General features: G+C 43.6%; 1 protein-coding gene across 2 annotated transcripts in view; it reads right to left on the reverse strand.

Annotated features, from left to right (window-relative positions):
- The window catches only part of olfm1b (olfactomedin 1b), a 34524-nt gene extending 20442 nt beyond the window's left edge, over window positions 1-14082 (reverse strand). Inside the window, exons 1-2 of one of the 2 annotated variants that reach the window (XM_053862054.1) lie at window positions 13589-14082; window positions 373-522 (exon numbers count right to left, since the gene is read on the reverse strand). In XM_053862054.1, the coding sequence (XP_053718029.1) occupies window positions 373-522; window positions 13589-13654 (216 nt within the window). In that variant the 5' untranslated portion in view covers window positions 13655-14082. Of the gene's footprint in view, window positions 1-372; window positions 523-3923; window positions 4533-13588 lie in introns of those variants that run through there. The other variant, XM_053862044.1, reaches the window with a different exon arrangement.
- Between the last annotated feature and the right edge of the window lie 2219 nt (window positions 14083-16301).

Below are 16301 nucleotides of genomic sequence, written 5' to 3' on the forward strand. Positions count from 1 at the left end.
CTGCGGGACGCTCTCCACATATCGATTCCAGAAACAATATCAGATTAGTTCTGGACTTCAAAGCTTCTGAAACAGGTGTGTGACTCAGAGGTTAATGCTCAATCAGCATCTCGGCTGTCAGGCATCCTTGTTATATGATCCTCGGTGTGTAACAGGGTCATCGGAGGCTTTGGTAAACAGGCATCGAGCTGCACTGCACAAGTGCTGTGCCGTGACGCCCGCTGAGTTTCCTGGGAGCTCATTAGAGCATGATTCCCGTTCTTTACAAGGGAGCACACAAGACCACAAAAGGAGGCGTGTGCGCACATGTGTTCCCGGAGTAAGCCGGAGTAAGACGTTGTGTTGCCGGGGAGTCAGGTGGCAGGTAATTACCTTCTCCAGCAGCTGCCTCAGTTGTTTGGTGCGGGCGTCCCTCGAGCACATGGACTGCTGGGGCGCCACCACAGTGCACACGCACCTTCCCTCGCTATCCTGGGCCGAACTGTACACCTGCCATGATTCCTCGGGGTTCGCTGGCAACACCTGCGCACAGAGAGAAGGAGGTTAAGAGGTGATGCACCGTAGCGTAGTAAGACTCTACCAGTGATGCATCGCCATGGTGTGAACACACAAGGCAGCTTCCTTGAGTCTGACTACGGCTATACGGTAGTGATGGGCAGATGAGGTATCATGAACAGTGTCCTAATTTTAAGGGGCCACTAGATGGCGCTCTTGGTTTAGAAATGATGTGAGGTTTCATTAAATTTATTGTTGAAGTCCAAACATGTTACAGCAGACAGTGCCATCTGGTGGCCTCTGAAAATCATGACACTGTTTCATGAAACTTCATCCACCCTTCACAACTATATGGTGTTATTGAGTTGTGTGTTACTGGTGCCCGAGACATCTTCGCAAACAAAGTTGATTCCAGGGACAGACCCACCATTGGTTTAACCAGCATAAAAGAATGTAAAAAAAAGTCATGCACAGAAAAATAAAGAAAAACTCCACCATGCAAGAAGCATCTCTTTGAACAATCAAGTCAATAAAACAAAAAAAAAATTATTGCAGTTTGAATTAGCAATATTACCATAGCATTTCTAGTAAGTAAATCAATATGTAAAGACATGTTGAAGCATATTTTAAGTAAAAAATGACAATAATAACCAGCCACTTGAATTAACGTGTTAAGTTAAATAACAAGTGAAAAGAAAATCTATATTTTAAAGTACAGTTGCAAAAGAGCAATGCCAATCAAAGTCACCTTCCAGAAGCAGAATTGTAGACTGCAAGAGAAACACAACTTGTCGCCAGTTAAAAAATATATATATATTTATAACATTATCGTGCTGATAATTTTGCGAAGAACGAGCATCAAAATATCAATAGTGGTGGAGACTTTACTTTAGCTCATACAGCACTTGAACTCTCAATAGGAAGAGTTGAAGGATACCACATCGTCAAATTACAGCTAATGTCAAAATGTCATTTTGTTTCAAAGCAAAAGACAGTTAAAGTCTTTATAATAACAAGGCGGCCACCAATTTGCACGATGACTTGTGTTAGCTAGTTAGCTAGTTGAGCTCATTGTCTATCTTTGTTGCCTTCATACGTACGTCTGCATTACTGTTCAAGCTAAATTTTACAAGAGCAGTGACTAGCGTCGCGAAGGAGTGACGTGCTAACATGAGTTTGTTCACTGATAGGTGTCAGATGCATTTGTAGTCCATGCCCTAAGGCATCATGAGCATCGACAAGATGGAGGGAGAGTGGAATGCAGGCATGATGGAGATGAATCAGAGCAGCAGCAAGAGTGAAAGAGAAGGTTTAGAGTTGCGGTTCCTGCCCACTTGTTTAGAGACTCAAGAAGAAGGAGGGAATATACAGAGGATATTATGTACCGGATAAGATGGAACTAGCAGTGAGGACACCAAAGGGACGTGGAGAAGTTTGGAGATGAAGAAAGCGAGGACAAATGGTTTGTTCAATTGGAGAACGGAGACAGAGTTGGACCCAGAATGTTGGAGATGAAGAAGCAACCAATGAGGTTTGAGATGAATGAGTAAATGGAGAGGACTGGTGTGACTAGGAAGGATGATCAAGACAGATGAAGATGGAGGACTTGTAAGAAGAATCAGTGTTGTGAAGCGAGCCACAGCTTTGAAAATGACTGTCGTGTGTTCCTCACACAGCATGAAAGAAGACCCCTGACATTGGTAGAGGAGAGTGCGCGAATGGGAACGGTCCAATCTGGCGGCTGCAGTTCTGGTATCGTGCCATCTGGTGAATTGAGCAACAGCTTGCGAGTCCAAAAGTCAGACGGATAATGGTTCAATACCACAGCGAGACTTATGCATGGACAGCAATGATCCAAATGTAATGCCAGGATTACATAACCAAGTTAAAACCCCAACCATTCAGGGCATGATTCTTGCACAAACTGGCCTGCAATGCTTTGTGAACTCTATTTGACTGATGCCTGACTGAAAGTGAACAGATGGTGAACCTGGACCTCCAGGTGAGTCAGACAATAAACATGAGCTGGTCCTCTCATGTCACGTGAGAGGACCAGCTCAGGATGAGATTGGTGGATCTAAGTCGAAGCATGTAAAAATGAGCAAATGTTTGCTGCTGATGAAAATGAATGTTTGGCTAGTGGTCAACTGCGAGCGTTTTTGCATTCAGTGAAAAAGTGGAAAACATAAATGAATGAATTAATAAAAGAAACAGCAAAATCGTATTTGTACTGACTCAGACCGTCAGACTAAAGCAAACTAAAACGTGATGCGGTCATGTGAGAAGAAGGAGATTATCTAGTGATGTCATCATCTGGCGTCACTAGCTTTCGAGGATAAGGTTAGCAACTTTGATATTGGTCATTTTGAGTTTAAACTGTTTCATTAGAAATCATCCGAACAAATCGTGACACAGAAATTCACAAGGTGAAACGTTTGAAGAAAAACAAGATATAAATAAATGAAATTCAATGACTCAAGAGCGCAAGATCGACTCATTACGAAAAGTCTGAAGCGAATCGAATCCGATGACTCATGGAAGTCGCAACAACTTCTAAAATTGGCTTCCGTTGCAACGCTAGTTTTTAAAGTAAAAAATTTAGTAGGACATTGGCATTCACATCCAGTCAATTTTGTAGAAACAGCAGAATCGGTGCTGACATTACCGGAATGTGCAGAAACAGAAATTTTGCTGGAGGAAAAATCAGAAAACAAGAAAGAAAAAGTCTGAAGAAAACAAGTCTTTGTCTTCACTGGGTTTGAGTTTGAGGTTGTATGACAGACTGTGATGAAGTCAAACGTCTTGAATGTTCACCGTCATGCGAGTTCTGCTCAAATTGTTTCACCAAAAAGCGTTATCACTCCATATCTGAGCTTTTTTTCTGAACTCGTTGTCCGTCACCACAACTTACGGCCAGTTGTACTACGCACACTGCACATTTCAGTCTTCAGTGCGCGCGCGTTTTAGTCTCCCATACCTTTATCCGTCAGAGAGCAACTCAGCTTTGCGTCACTCTCAACTCAGCGCCTGGACGGAAGCTACGCTCGAGCTTTACTACACAGCGCCATTGAGAAAATCTCACGATGCAGCCACGGGTGGCAGAGAAGGCAACATGCTGCGTTCATTGATCAACAGCTTTACGTTGCAACCTGCTGACTTGGCGCAGGTGCGAGAGAAATACCTTCAGAAACTACACCTACTAGTGTCCCGTTCTTTACTCCCATGAAGGTCTGTTATCATACGAATATAATGTGGCACAACTAAGCGTCGGATCGTAATGTTTAATTCAACATCCAGCCGCTCCATCGCTCGTGTGTGAGCGACCAAGAGGCGCTTCCACCTGAAGCAACACAAAGACTCCACAGCTGGAGAATCATCAATGGAAAGGCAGCTTTTACGCGTACACGGCGGACAATGCGCGCACTTACTCCCGTGCTGCGGTCCGGATAGCCCCCCTGCGCTGCCGTCAGCTTGGTGGTGTTGAGCCCCACCAGGGAGGGGAGGGTCTGCGACATCCAGTTGGTGATCATCGCCATGGTGCTGAGCACGACGCCGATCTTCAGCAGCGGCACCGTCATCTTGTCTCGCTGGTTTTACGCGCACGGACTTCCACGGAATTTAAGCCGCCTTCATTCTACAGACGAACACGGGACGGGGGTCGCGGTGCCCACTTCGGCTTGCACTTTCTCCCGGGTCTCCGGCTGCTCGGACGCTCTTTGCTCGGACATCTTCAACAGACGCGCTGGTGCGGGCGGTCCAACGGTTCACTCGGCGAGTCCGGTAGGAGGAGTGGGCTTCGGGCATGAGCGCGTCCGTCCTGCGGGGTGCGGGTGTTCGGAATGTTCGGCTACTCTCTGGTTCCGCCTCCTGTTTGGTGCGCGCCCTGATCACGGACTAGTGGCTGCTCGGAGTGGATGCGAGGAAGAGGAGGAGGAGGAGGAGGCGGAGAAAAAAGGAGGAGGTGTCTTCTCAGATGCGATGATGTCAGCCAGGTTCTGGTCCGCTCCAGCGCCTGGTCCCCGCGAGGACTGACTATCAACTGATCATTTATTTACTACGGCCGGTGACATTTAGGTCCCCAGTGAAAGCCTCATTCCTGCACCCCCATATTCCACCCCACCCCCACCCCCAAACAGGAGTGGCAACAAAGATCAATCTAAACACTAATGTATGCAAAATAAATACATACATAAAAAAGAAGAAAGAAAAAGGGGAAGAAACAGTATAAAACTGAGCGCAAATCTCTGGTGGGACCCGAAACGCTTTCAGTCAAGAAACTCAGCCTTTGATTTATGTGGCTGTGCCGCCATCTAGAAGCAAGTGTCGGTACTGCAAGGGCGCAAGGGCACATGCGGAGAGTGATCGAGGATAATTCTTTTAACGTATGCAGCCTAAAATGTTCTCAGCAATTCTAAACATCCTACATTACTTTTAAGACATTTACAAAGCGATGCATCTAAACAAGAATGCAAGATGAACATACTGAAGTCTTTCACACCATACAAAAGCCCTTCCACTATATATATATATATATATAATATATAAATCATTATCTTACTGCGCTTGTGCTGCAATAACTAACAGGTTTAGCAATGATAATGCAATTTTATATTTCTATTCATTATCACGCGCTATATTGTATTTGGACCACTAGGGGGACTTCTAGATTCGAACAGTGTTGGCAGACTAATGGATTAGATTTGAGTTTTCCTGTCATAATCCTCAACTATTTAAACATAAACATACATTTATTCAACCTCTATGTTACCACAATAACCACGAATAATGAGAAACTTATGGTTAAACTGAAGAGGAAATAATCTTTCTGCAATTTCTTGTCGCTATCTTCTTGAACGTCCCCCCTTGTGCGTGTTTCTCTCGACTGAGACTCATTACTGCCACCCAGGTGATGAACACGTTGAAACATTTTTGCCCATAATGTTGACGTTTATGTTCCTTGATTCATGCCGTTCAAATTTAAACACACAGGACATACACCTTCACGTGTGCTGTGTATATTTGTATGGATTTTCACAGCTATATATTTCTATATCTATTTGTACAAATATTGACATAACTATTTGACTTTATTAAAATGACCATCTAGATTTCATTTTAATTTAAAATAAATGTGTTTAATTCAAACATATACACACATTAAGCATTTTTATTATTATTATTAATTAATTAATTTTTTGCTTCAGTGGTCTTGAAATAATTCTGCAATCTTGGCTTTCTTCACATGCAATTGTTTATAAATCTAGCTGCTGGCAGTTTCAGAGCTCCGTATTCCGAAATGTCAGACTGCATTTCTGTTTCTGAGTGTGTCCACATATGTAGGTTAACTCAGCAGCCTATGGGCTCAAATGCACTTGTGCATAAAACATGAGGTCTCTTGAGCCACTGCGTCGCCTCTGAAACGCATTTTTTGAGTAAAAAAAAACAAAAAAAAGGCTGTGAAAGATGGTGAATGTCTGTCTGACCCTCTTCTGTTTTCTCGCCACAGCTGCAGCTCTCTTATCTTCCCTCTCTTCATCATGACCTTTGTGGCTACAGCTCACACTCATGTCGGCTGCACAGATTGCTGCCATGTATCAGCAGGGGGGGTCGACACCACCGGGAAAACTCGCTGCTCCTTTTATTCTGCTCCATGAGATAACGTAATAATCTGGCTTGGATGGTGTCGGCCAGAAACCTCTCTCGATCGCTCCCTTACACTTTCAAACGTACAGTCGTTTTGATGATCAGCAGCACAATACACTCCTGAACGCTTCACTGTTTCATTTGGAGTGCATGCTTGTAAAGACTCATCAATAAAAGCCTGATAAGCTTTCATTGTAATTGACCCATTTTATTGGTCTTTTTCTCAGTCAAATATAAACTGTTATCCACTGTAATGTCATGAAAATAGGCTGTCTGCGCAAGTACGTGGGAAGGAAAATGGCTGGTAAATCTGCAGCAAGACACCTGATCTGGTGTCACACCTCTTTCTTCGCGAAATCACTGTCAATGGCAAGTGGAGCAGTGCAGGGTCTCCTCTTGCCTCCTTGTCTCTTGGGAGGCTTCCACCCGTCCATGACACTCACATAGAACTGTTCAGAAGTGCCGTCGCGAAATGTCTTCTCATAAGGTTTGGCTCAATATCAGACGATGCAATGCATTCTTCTTTTGGCATTTAGTTAACATTAAATACGTTTTCAGATTTAGGATCCCATCATTAACATTTTCATTGCACATCATGAATAATAGTTAGGTGTCACTGCACTTGACCTGGTTTTATTTATAGCAGAAGGAGGTCCCTGAGAGGCGAAAATTTGATGGCCAAACATGAAGTTTCATTTTCAAATGAGATGATATGAAATATCTGGCAATGCTTTTGTGTTTTTTTACAGATTATGATAGTGTAATATTTTACTTTCTGTTCAATTATATAATGAATTCTATGACATTTTTTTAACCCATTTAATGACACTACAAAAATATGTTTTCATTTACTGCAAAATTCACATCCACAAAAAGATGAACCTTGTAAATGAATTCAGCCTAGAAAGATGTCACACAGCACAGTATTCTTCTGGGACACTTGTTTATTATTCAGTACACCTGTGCCTCACAAGAAGGCTTGCAGGTTTGAATCCAACTTAAAACCTGTTTTTGTTGTGAACCGACAAGTATGTCCTTTCTTTGGTCCATTTGCATGTTCGCTTTTTGCACTCTGGTTTCCTCCCACAGACCAAAAACAAGCAGGAGTTCATTGATGAATCTTGAATTGCCCCACACCTCTCACCCCATGTGAGTGGTGAAGGGTGCCACCTCCCTCACAACACCTTCAACACCGTTCAGCTTAGACATGAGTCTCCACTGGAAATGTTTACCCAGAAGAATCCGTCGTCTTCGTATTACTCATGGTAGTAACACCAAACAACAACACGCCGTACTGGAAGACTCACAATGCAGCACCACTGCAGCAAAGGAGGAGGAAAGAAGTCCATTTGGTTTCTAAATAAATCTACAAATTCCTCGCCCGCCAGTGCTCCATAAAAAGAACCCACTCCTCTCTTGCTCCTGCTCGCTCGCACTCGCCTCGTCGCTGAACATACTGAATAATAAATAGCTCCAACCTCGGCTGCCAATCACACCACGCATGTTGCAAATCAGCTCCGCTGCCGAGCCGCTGATTCTTATTTTGACAAATTCTCCACAAGCGCCTGTGTCGCTGGTGGATGTCAAGGTGTTGCCATGGTGGCGCCATCTGTTTTCGTCAGGTGCTGTGATGCTAAAGGCCCCGCGGCCGTCGGGGAGGTGAGGAGCAGATGCTGAGCACCAGCGAAGGAATGGAGGCGGCGTCGCCGCGGCTCCCTCCCCGCACATGGCCAGATGTGGTGGAAAAGAACGCTCCGTGCTAATTGGCCGGTGGCGTGGAGCGGCTTAATGCGGTCATTACCAGGGCGTCGCTGTTCAGCATCAGAGGTCGCGGCTTTATATTCGGCTCTAATGGCTTTTTTATTCTGACGAGCAATCTGGCTGTGATAAGGTTATCGGAATGAGCCTGAAGCGGCGACGAGATAATGCAGTTTCAATATAGCCGAGAGTAAAGTGCGGTCGGCATCAATAACTCGAACGTGGATCAGATTACTTATCACTTTTTATAGATGCAAATGCAGCAGTGGAGCAGGGCTGAAGTGGAAGTGAAAAAAAATTGCCTTTAGATTCCATCTAACCACCAGATATAAAGCAAACTCCATCTGTAACTCCCTTCATAAAACTACAAGAACAAGAATGTTGCCTTCTAGAACTGTATTTATTTCCCTAAGTAGTGGAGCATCTTTTCACATTTCACAGAATCGGCTCCGGTGGCCTCTAATACCAGGCCGTTGGGGACAAGTGAGAGATAAATAAACATCAGTTCCAGCTGCTAACAGTGTTCTGTCATTGCTCTGCTACAAGTAGTACCAGGATTACTGCCACCTGGCGTTTATTTTACCCTAAAACAATGCTTGCACCACAGGCAGGGGCTTTGTACGGAGGGCGTTCTTGGTCATTGTAACAACAGCAATGCTCTGCCTTCCTTGGCGGAATAATTCTACACGAAGGCGACCTTGGAACGCTCATCTACAATCCTCCAGCAGCCTCTCTTTAACAACCGGACTCAACATCATGGCCGAAAATTGCCCGTCGACAGTGTTCAAGGGCAAAAGAAGATTGCTCATCTCTTCAAGATCGTCTGCAGCTAAGCAGTACAACGGAACCAGAGTGTTGTTGTTGTCAAACCATGCGTCCATGGTGCCACATTTTAAGTCGACACTTTAGTAAATGGTATTCTCCACCCAGGGGCGAAGAGGGGCTGCTTAAGTGGGGGCATCTACAAAAATATCTGATGACAAGCTACGCCTATGTCTGTGGAAGGATTTTGGGGGTGAAAATATGAATGAATAAAGTAAGAAAATACTGCTCGTTTATAACATGTTTCCTTAACAGTTGAGCAAATATGATGGTAATAATGAAGAAACAACCTTCAACATGAAACATTGTGTTCAAAAGTAAGGACAGTTTCGGACTGTCGTTTCACATCGGCTCCAACCGCCGGCGAAGATTTACTGTGGTTTCCCAGTGCAGCGACAGACTAAATAGAGTCTGTCAGGGCAGCTTGTGTTTCTTCTCTGTTGGAAAGAAGTCGACAGTCAAGCCGAGGAAACCTATCGACTTACCTTCAAACAGATGAGGCAGACACAGACACACTGACACAGTGGGACACACTGTCTGTGGTGGTCAGATGCTGTCACTGTACATGGGCCTTGACCCTCACTGAGCGTGATCCTGGCCCACTGTCAGGGAAGTGAAACAAACCAGCCTCCCCTCCTCTCACTGATGGCCAACGTCAATCAGTGGAAAAGGTCTCCATTGTTCGATTGTGTCAGCACATTTGTGCAGTTGGCCGCTCTGCTTAACCACCATTTCAGATTACGGAATAAGCCCTGATAGAAGACGTATTCGGGATTTCTACTGGGGGTCAGTCTTCAACTACAGTCCTCACAGGTCCCCAGTGTTCCAAGGAGTGCATGCCACTCAATATATAAATCGCTAAGAGGTCGTGAACTGCTCCAGAAAACATGGCTGCTAAGAGCTTGGGTCATTAGCAACAGAGTGGATAAAACAATTCAAGCTCGATTGTGACAAAAACACTCATCGCTGGAAAAATAAAGCCATAAATGGTGAAAAAAAAATCCAAAATCATGTCGTGAGGGAAGCAGCTGCACCCCAAAAATCTGCCCTGGGTCTGCCTCCACTTGGACACCTTGTTTGTGAGGCACCCAAGAGGCCTCCAAGAAGGCTTTTCTCGGCAACTTTCAGTCTCTCCAGGATGACTGAGCATTTAGTACAACTCCAGATCCCCAGGGGGAAGACTCTGTCTTGTATCTGCGATCTAGTGATTTCAGGAACTACCCAAACCTCGTGAGCACAGCTGAGAGAGGGAAACGGTTGGAAATAAATAAATCAAATCAACAAGAAATGGGAAACAGTCAACAACAGGAAACTCATACGGGCTCATAATCGCTGCCCCCAGATACCACACTGAAAACCAAACCGAGAGCAGTTTCATTCTTACAAATAAGCAATATTGAGGGGGAAAAAAATCAACAGCAGAAATGAAAATCTCAACCCACACAGAAGGACAGAAGAAAAGGTCCAACACCCAAAGAACACAGAATCCCAATCACTGCAAGAAGCTTGGTCCAAACCATAACTATGTCTCCAAACTGCTCCACATGTCCTTGTCTTATCTTTCGTCCAATGACAACCTCAGTATCAGCTCTGACTGTGCAAACTCTGACTCCCAAGGCTCTAAACTTTACATCCAGGCATCGCTGCCCACTGAGGATTCACTCTGACACGCATCTCCTCCCTGCCTGCACTGTCTTCTTCGCCTATATCTTCTGCGTGAGCTCTCTTCCCATTTCCGCCTCCTCCTTCTCGGTCACAGACATCCCTCTCATCTCTCCAGACCATATCACTGCCTCTCCGGTGCCACCTTCTGACTCTCATCACAAACTACTGTATCATCAGCAAACATGATCACCAACGCATCACCATGCCAACGAGACTGTCTCCTCTCCTCTTTCTCCCATGTGACACCCCACCACTCTCTCACTCATTCATGTCCAGCACTTGACTCCCTCACGCAGTGCCACACTTCCTCCGGAGGAACTCAGTCACACGCGTCCTCTCCATCTGCAGAGAGACACAGCAGGTCTTCTGTACTTCTTATCTCTCCTAATTTGTGGAATCTGCGTAACCAGCTTCGTTCTGAACACCATCAAAAGGGCACTCTATCCTCCCTCCCCCCCATCAGGCACAGTGACATTTCCCTCATAAATTTGCCAAAATCAATTGCTGGCGTGTTTTTCGTCAGAGCAATATCACATCAATATGACTCGAACACTCTGGTTATATCAGCGATGGATCGGCAGCCGTGAGCCGGGTTTTTATTGAGCCGGTATATATATCACACATGGATTTATTCGTCCCACCCCCGCCTGGTTTTCTTTGTCTCCAATTACCAAACACAATTGGATTGTGATATACAGCTGCTGGTTCAGGTAAATCCTCAGATCACTCAGACCATAGATGATGGAGCGTCCAGACTACGAAGCCACTCTCAGCGTGGAAGCTTTTGCTGGCTAATGGTCTTGAAAACACAGGAGGTAATTACAAGTTTAAGACAACAACAATGCATCTACAGAGAGGTTTTCTCTCTCTCTGAAGTCATTAGTGGGGATTTGCATAAGTGATATTTTCCATTTGGATTTAACCCAAAGTCCATTGATTGACCATTGTGAAACAAAGTTTCCCCAGCGATTACTGGCTTCCTGCAGTATTTTGAATGAAAACAACAACATTTGTGTTCAAGTTTAATAGATCCAACACTGGTTTCTATGATTTTGCATAGTTATTATTATTGGCAATACATAAAGATAGTAGTGTGAGTAGCAGTACTACTGTACAAGTGCTATAAAAAGAAGAAACTAATAATACAAGTGATGCATCATTCATGCTAGAAATAGTTAAATGGGGAGGATATACAGTGCTTTCCTTATGGTTTAGACATGTTAGCAAAAGGCTGCCAACATTTGCTGGCATTAGCATGACGACCCATCACAGCCGTCACAGTGTATCATGTGACTCGTGAGGAAATTCTATTTCCCGGCCCTGGTCTACTGATCGAATCACAGGTTAAATCTAATAAGGTTCCATTTACCTCAGAATATATATATACTGTATATATGTCTGTGTGTGTGTGTGTCTATACGCAATGTTACAGGCACACTACACTGCAGGCAGCCATCTTGGATTGCACGGTCGGGGTCGGGGGAATTCTCCCACCTTCCAACTACGAAATCCCAGTACGACTAGGGACGACTGGAACTCTGCACAAAGGAACCTGAAGATCAGAATGCTCCTTGTCTTTTCAGGAGTCTTTCCACGTAGAGTAGCTCAAGACGGCCAAATATTTCACTGCAGGATAGCTGTTGTTTTGGAGCTTACATTTCAATCGTGCCAAAAATGAATGAAGATGAAGTCTTTCTTCGTTGTTGCCCTTCACTCTACAATCACTGCTGTTGTGTGTGTACAATTACACACACACACTGTTTGACCTACATTTGCAAGGTTTTCTATGCACAACTTGAGGCATTCCTGCTATTTGCAGCTCCAACGGACAAACATGGCGTTGATGAGTTACGTTATAGTCCAAAACATTTGTTGTGAACAGTAATAAAATCGTAGGTGAAAATGTCTGACTCAAACTATGACGTTGTTCACTTTGAGCTACCAACGTCTTCATAAAGAGCCAAAAAAACAACGCATCCAAAGGTCATACACAAATGTTGTGCTTGAGTATTTGAACACAGAGCTTGACTAGAATACCGTACCAACTCACAAAAACCCTTGGCACAGTCATCTGTGCCTCATACAGTACATGCAACACACCTCAGTTAGAAGCTTTCATCCAGGTGTTTTCTGCCATTTATGACCCCGGTTAGAATGGCGGGAGTCTATCCCAGCTACTTGGGGATTCAGATGTTAAAACAGAAGCTAGCTAGTTTATGTATGCTAGAGCAGCATCTTTCACATCACTTGTCAATGAACAAATCTTCCATTGATCATCAATAGACTGACTTTGTCAACGGACCTTCCATGCAAGTCTCGTTGAATGGCTAAGCTAACTACACATAGCTAGTCGCTAGGCTAGTTATATCTATATTAACAATAGATCGTGTAGAAGCTGTGTAGAAAACTAATGACACTTACTGAAAACCGATTATCACAACTACAGAATGAGACGTCTTTGGTAGCACGTACGTACCACCTGCTTTGTGTCATGTGACCCTTCCAACGGGTTCCTAGATTGTGAATTTAAGAAATATAGCATTCAGTTCCGCCTTGCTGTCTTTCATTGGTGCACTTTCCGAACTTGACCCGACCTTAGTCTTCTATCTCTTTGCTTGAAATGAAGTCATCACCACGTGACGTGCAACTGTTTCACTGGAATGTAGATGAATAATGTCATTTTTTTATCATTATTTGAGACAAATTTAAGTACAAACGTGATTTGCGTTATAGTGTTTCTCCACATAAATTACCCTTAACACACTGTTGTTTTTATTTTTGAGTGATCGTGCACTGCGGAATATTCCAATGATGACAACATTTGAAGGTTGTCAAAACACAAATGAAATACTGAGGAGATGATGGACAATTTGCCAGTGTTTTCACTGGTGGAAGTGAGAGTGCTATGAAATGAATGAAGTCCTTATTGACCGTCGACTTTTGCAGTTTTGCATGAACAGTATTGTGTGCGAGTGTAACGGCGCGACACTACATTTCTGTTCAAATGGCAGCGGAACCTTGTGTGTATTCGTCCCTGAGCGACAGCTAATGAGGGAATTGACATTTCACGCAGTAGCCGCTGTATCTGGAGCCCGAAAACAGCTTCACGTCGCGTAATCCCACGCGGTAATCTGTTTAAAACGGCTAATCTGACTTGCTGTAAATGAGCAGCTGGCTGGGAGACAAAGGAAAGGCTGGTTCAGACCTGGGTGAGTTCTGTGCCCATGAAGATGAGGAGGATCAGAGTCAGGATCTTGCTCGCAGGCTGCATCGCTCCGGACCGGCGGTCTCACATGCAGCTCGGCTCCCGATGCAGTCCCCTCCCTCCCGGCTCCGCGCTTGTTGTGGTCGCCGCTTCTCTCTCCTGGTCGTGTTTCTGCTTCTCTTCGCCGCCTCTCAGTAGCAACCCCGGAGCAGAAAGCCAAAGCTGCGGTCCTCTGTGCGCACGTTCATCGCTGCGTCCTCGTCTGCGCTGCTGCCACTGAATGTCGCACCTATTTATGTCCGCGTCGGAACCGACAGCCACATTTGGGTCCGCAGAGGTGCCGGGCGCTTGTCGAGGAGCAGCTGGGGAAGCGTCTTCACTCGGATACGGGCAAAAGTTTACGTCCCCGCCCGGAGCTGCCGTGGAAGCTGTGATGGAGGAGAGGAGCGGGAGCTGTTGGAGATGCTGAAAGCGGAAGTTGCATCGTCGAGAGAGGGAGCTTCAAATGACGCTTCCATTTAGACTTCGGGCTTTCAAAACACCAACATACATGACACGAAAGTAATTGGAAAAAGAAATAAAATAAAATGTTCACTACACAGATTTCAGCAGGTTTTGCTCGCGGAAAAAAATATCAAAATGCATTAGTGCAGTCATGATCTTTACCGAAATGTGCAATTAATTTTATTGTTTAATCGTGACATTTTTTTGGTCTTTGATCCACGAACAATGTAATATATTTATTCACACATTTATGTATGTATTTGACGGTCCATCTTCTGTTTTAATGTGCACTCTACATTGAAACATTTTTTTTCTTCCATTTTCCATTTTTTCCAAATATATTTTATCTTTATTTTTTCGAATGTTGCATATCTTTGGAACATGATTTTTTATTTATTTATTTATTTATTATGATACTTTCAAATTTCACTATTTCCTCTCACTTTCCTGATCATATCCTGACTGTATGTGCTATTAAATAATGTCATTGTTTAAAGTAATATTTCATTGCCATTCTTTTATTTTTCCAATTCATTACGTTTTAGTCTCACCATCTTCATATTATTATTATTAATATTATTATTGTTGTTGTTGTTGTTGTTGTTGTTTCTTTGTGATCCATCAATTACTGATAGCGTCTGGTATATTATCTTTTTTTATCTGTATGGATGTTGTAATATTTGTCATTCCGTTTCTCATTCCTTGGTTTCATCTGAACTTTTTTTGTATTTTACAGTGCATATATTTAGATATTTTAGTGATGAGATTCGATTAAAATTTTAATCTCAATGAATCTTAGTTTAATGGCATAAGAATATTTGCCACAAAATGCCACATTTTTCAATTTCAATGAAATTGGTATATTACGGAATCAAATGATGAAGCCATACATACTTTTAACAACAAAATATTGTTATTTTAGTTTCAGTTTGACAATAGCACAATAAATCACGATGATGGCTATATTCAAGTTTTTATATCACCTTATTTAAACTAAACGTCTTTTAATGTCTTAAAAATATTTGTATAAGAATTTCAATTTCAAAAGAATTTTACGTGCATTCAGAGTAGTGGAAACCCTGGCCATTGTGTAGCGAAAAACATCCCTGAACCAAAGCAAACAGATGCTGTTGTTTGCTTTTTGCAGTGGTCCACGTATATATATATATATATATATATATATATATATATATATATATATATATATATATATATAACCAAAGTCCTGTCTAACAGCTCCCGCAGATGGATTCTCCGCTGACATGAGTTATGTTCTGGCGACAGCGCCATGCATAATTTACCTTTTGTAATAGCATTAGCAGTAATTCATATCTGTTCTCCCCAACGTGCCCTCTCATTTATCTGCTCTCACTTCCTGGTTGGTCTTGTCAGTAGCGGGAAGTGAACTTGCGTCTTGTGAGTCTGCCAGTCATGATTTCTCCTCCTTGTTGTTGCATTCATATATATATATATATATATATATATATATAAAGGCTGAAATTCTGAGACGTTTCATCATTGTTGGTCGCAACTCAGCACTGCCTCAAGCAGTTATGAGTCGTGCGAAGACTGAAGGTGGAAGTTGGACTGGCAAAGAGGAACATTTGTTCGCTGGCAGGAGTTCCTCTCTGCATGGTGGCGGTGCAGCCCACGCCGGGACAGCAGGAGTCGCCACTCTGCTCTCTTTTTTACATTGGCCTGAAGATCAGAGACGCACGCCTTCTCAGTACCTTTCATCAGAGTTGGAAAGTTTATTAAAACAGTAGCAGAGCATGATGATGTGCTCTACTTTGGTCATGTACATCAAATGTGGCTCTGTTGTTGTCGAGCTGGCACCAGTTGGTTGAAAAGATATTCTGTAGTTTGACTCTTTGTATTCACTGGAGAGATTGTAGATGTCGAAGTTGTGAAGTGTGAAAGTTCTACAATGAAGCATGATGGGAGAGAACAGTACCCAGACATACACAGGTGTTCCGCCACATCTCCGCACAAGAACTTGCCTAGAAATGTCCTCCAGATCCTCACTGAGATTCATGCTACCGGTCCACAAATGGCATGAGTTACTTCAGTGAAGAGCTAATATTCCTGTCTCTTAACTGACTGACAATATTACTTGATCACACTGCACAATCAGACTTCAGAACTTGTGAACCAGGCTCTTGCCGTCTCCAGACTTTCCGTCATGGCTCGACCTGAGGGCCGCTGCTCA

The sequence above is a fragment of the Synchiropus splendidus genome, chromosome 1 (assembly GCF_027744825.2).
Source record: "Synchiropus splendidus isolate RoL2022-P1 chromosome 1, RoL_Sspl_1.0, whole genome shotgun sequence".
Classification (NCBI taxonomy): domain Eukaryota; kingdom Metazoa; phylum Chordata; class Actinopteri; order Syngnathiformes; family Callionymidae; genus Synchiropus; species Synchiropus splendidus.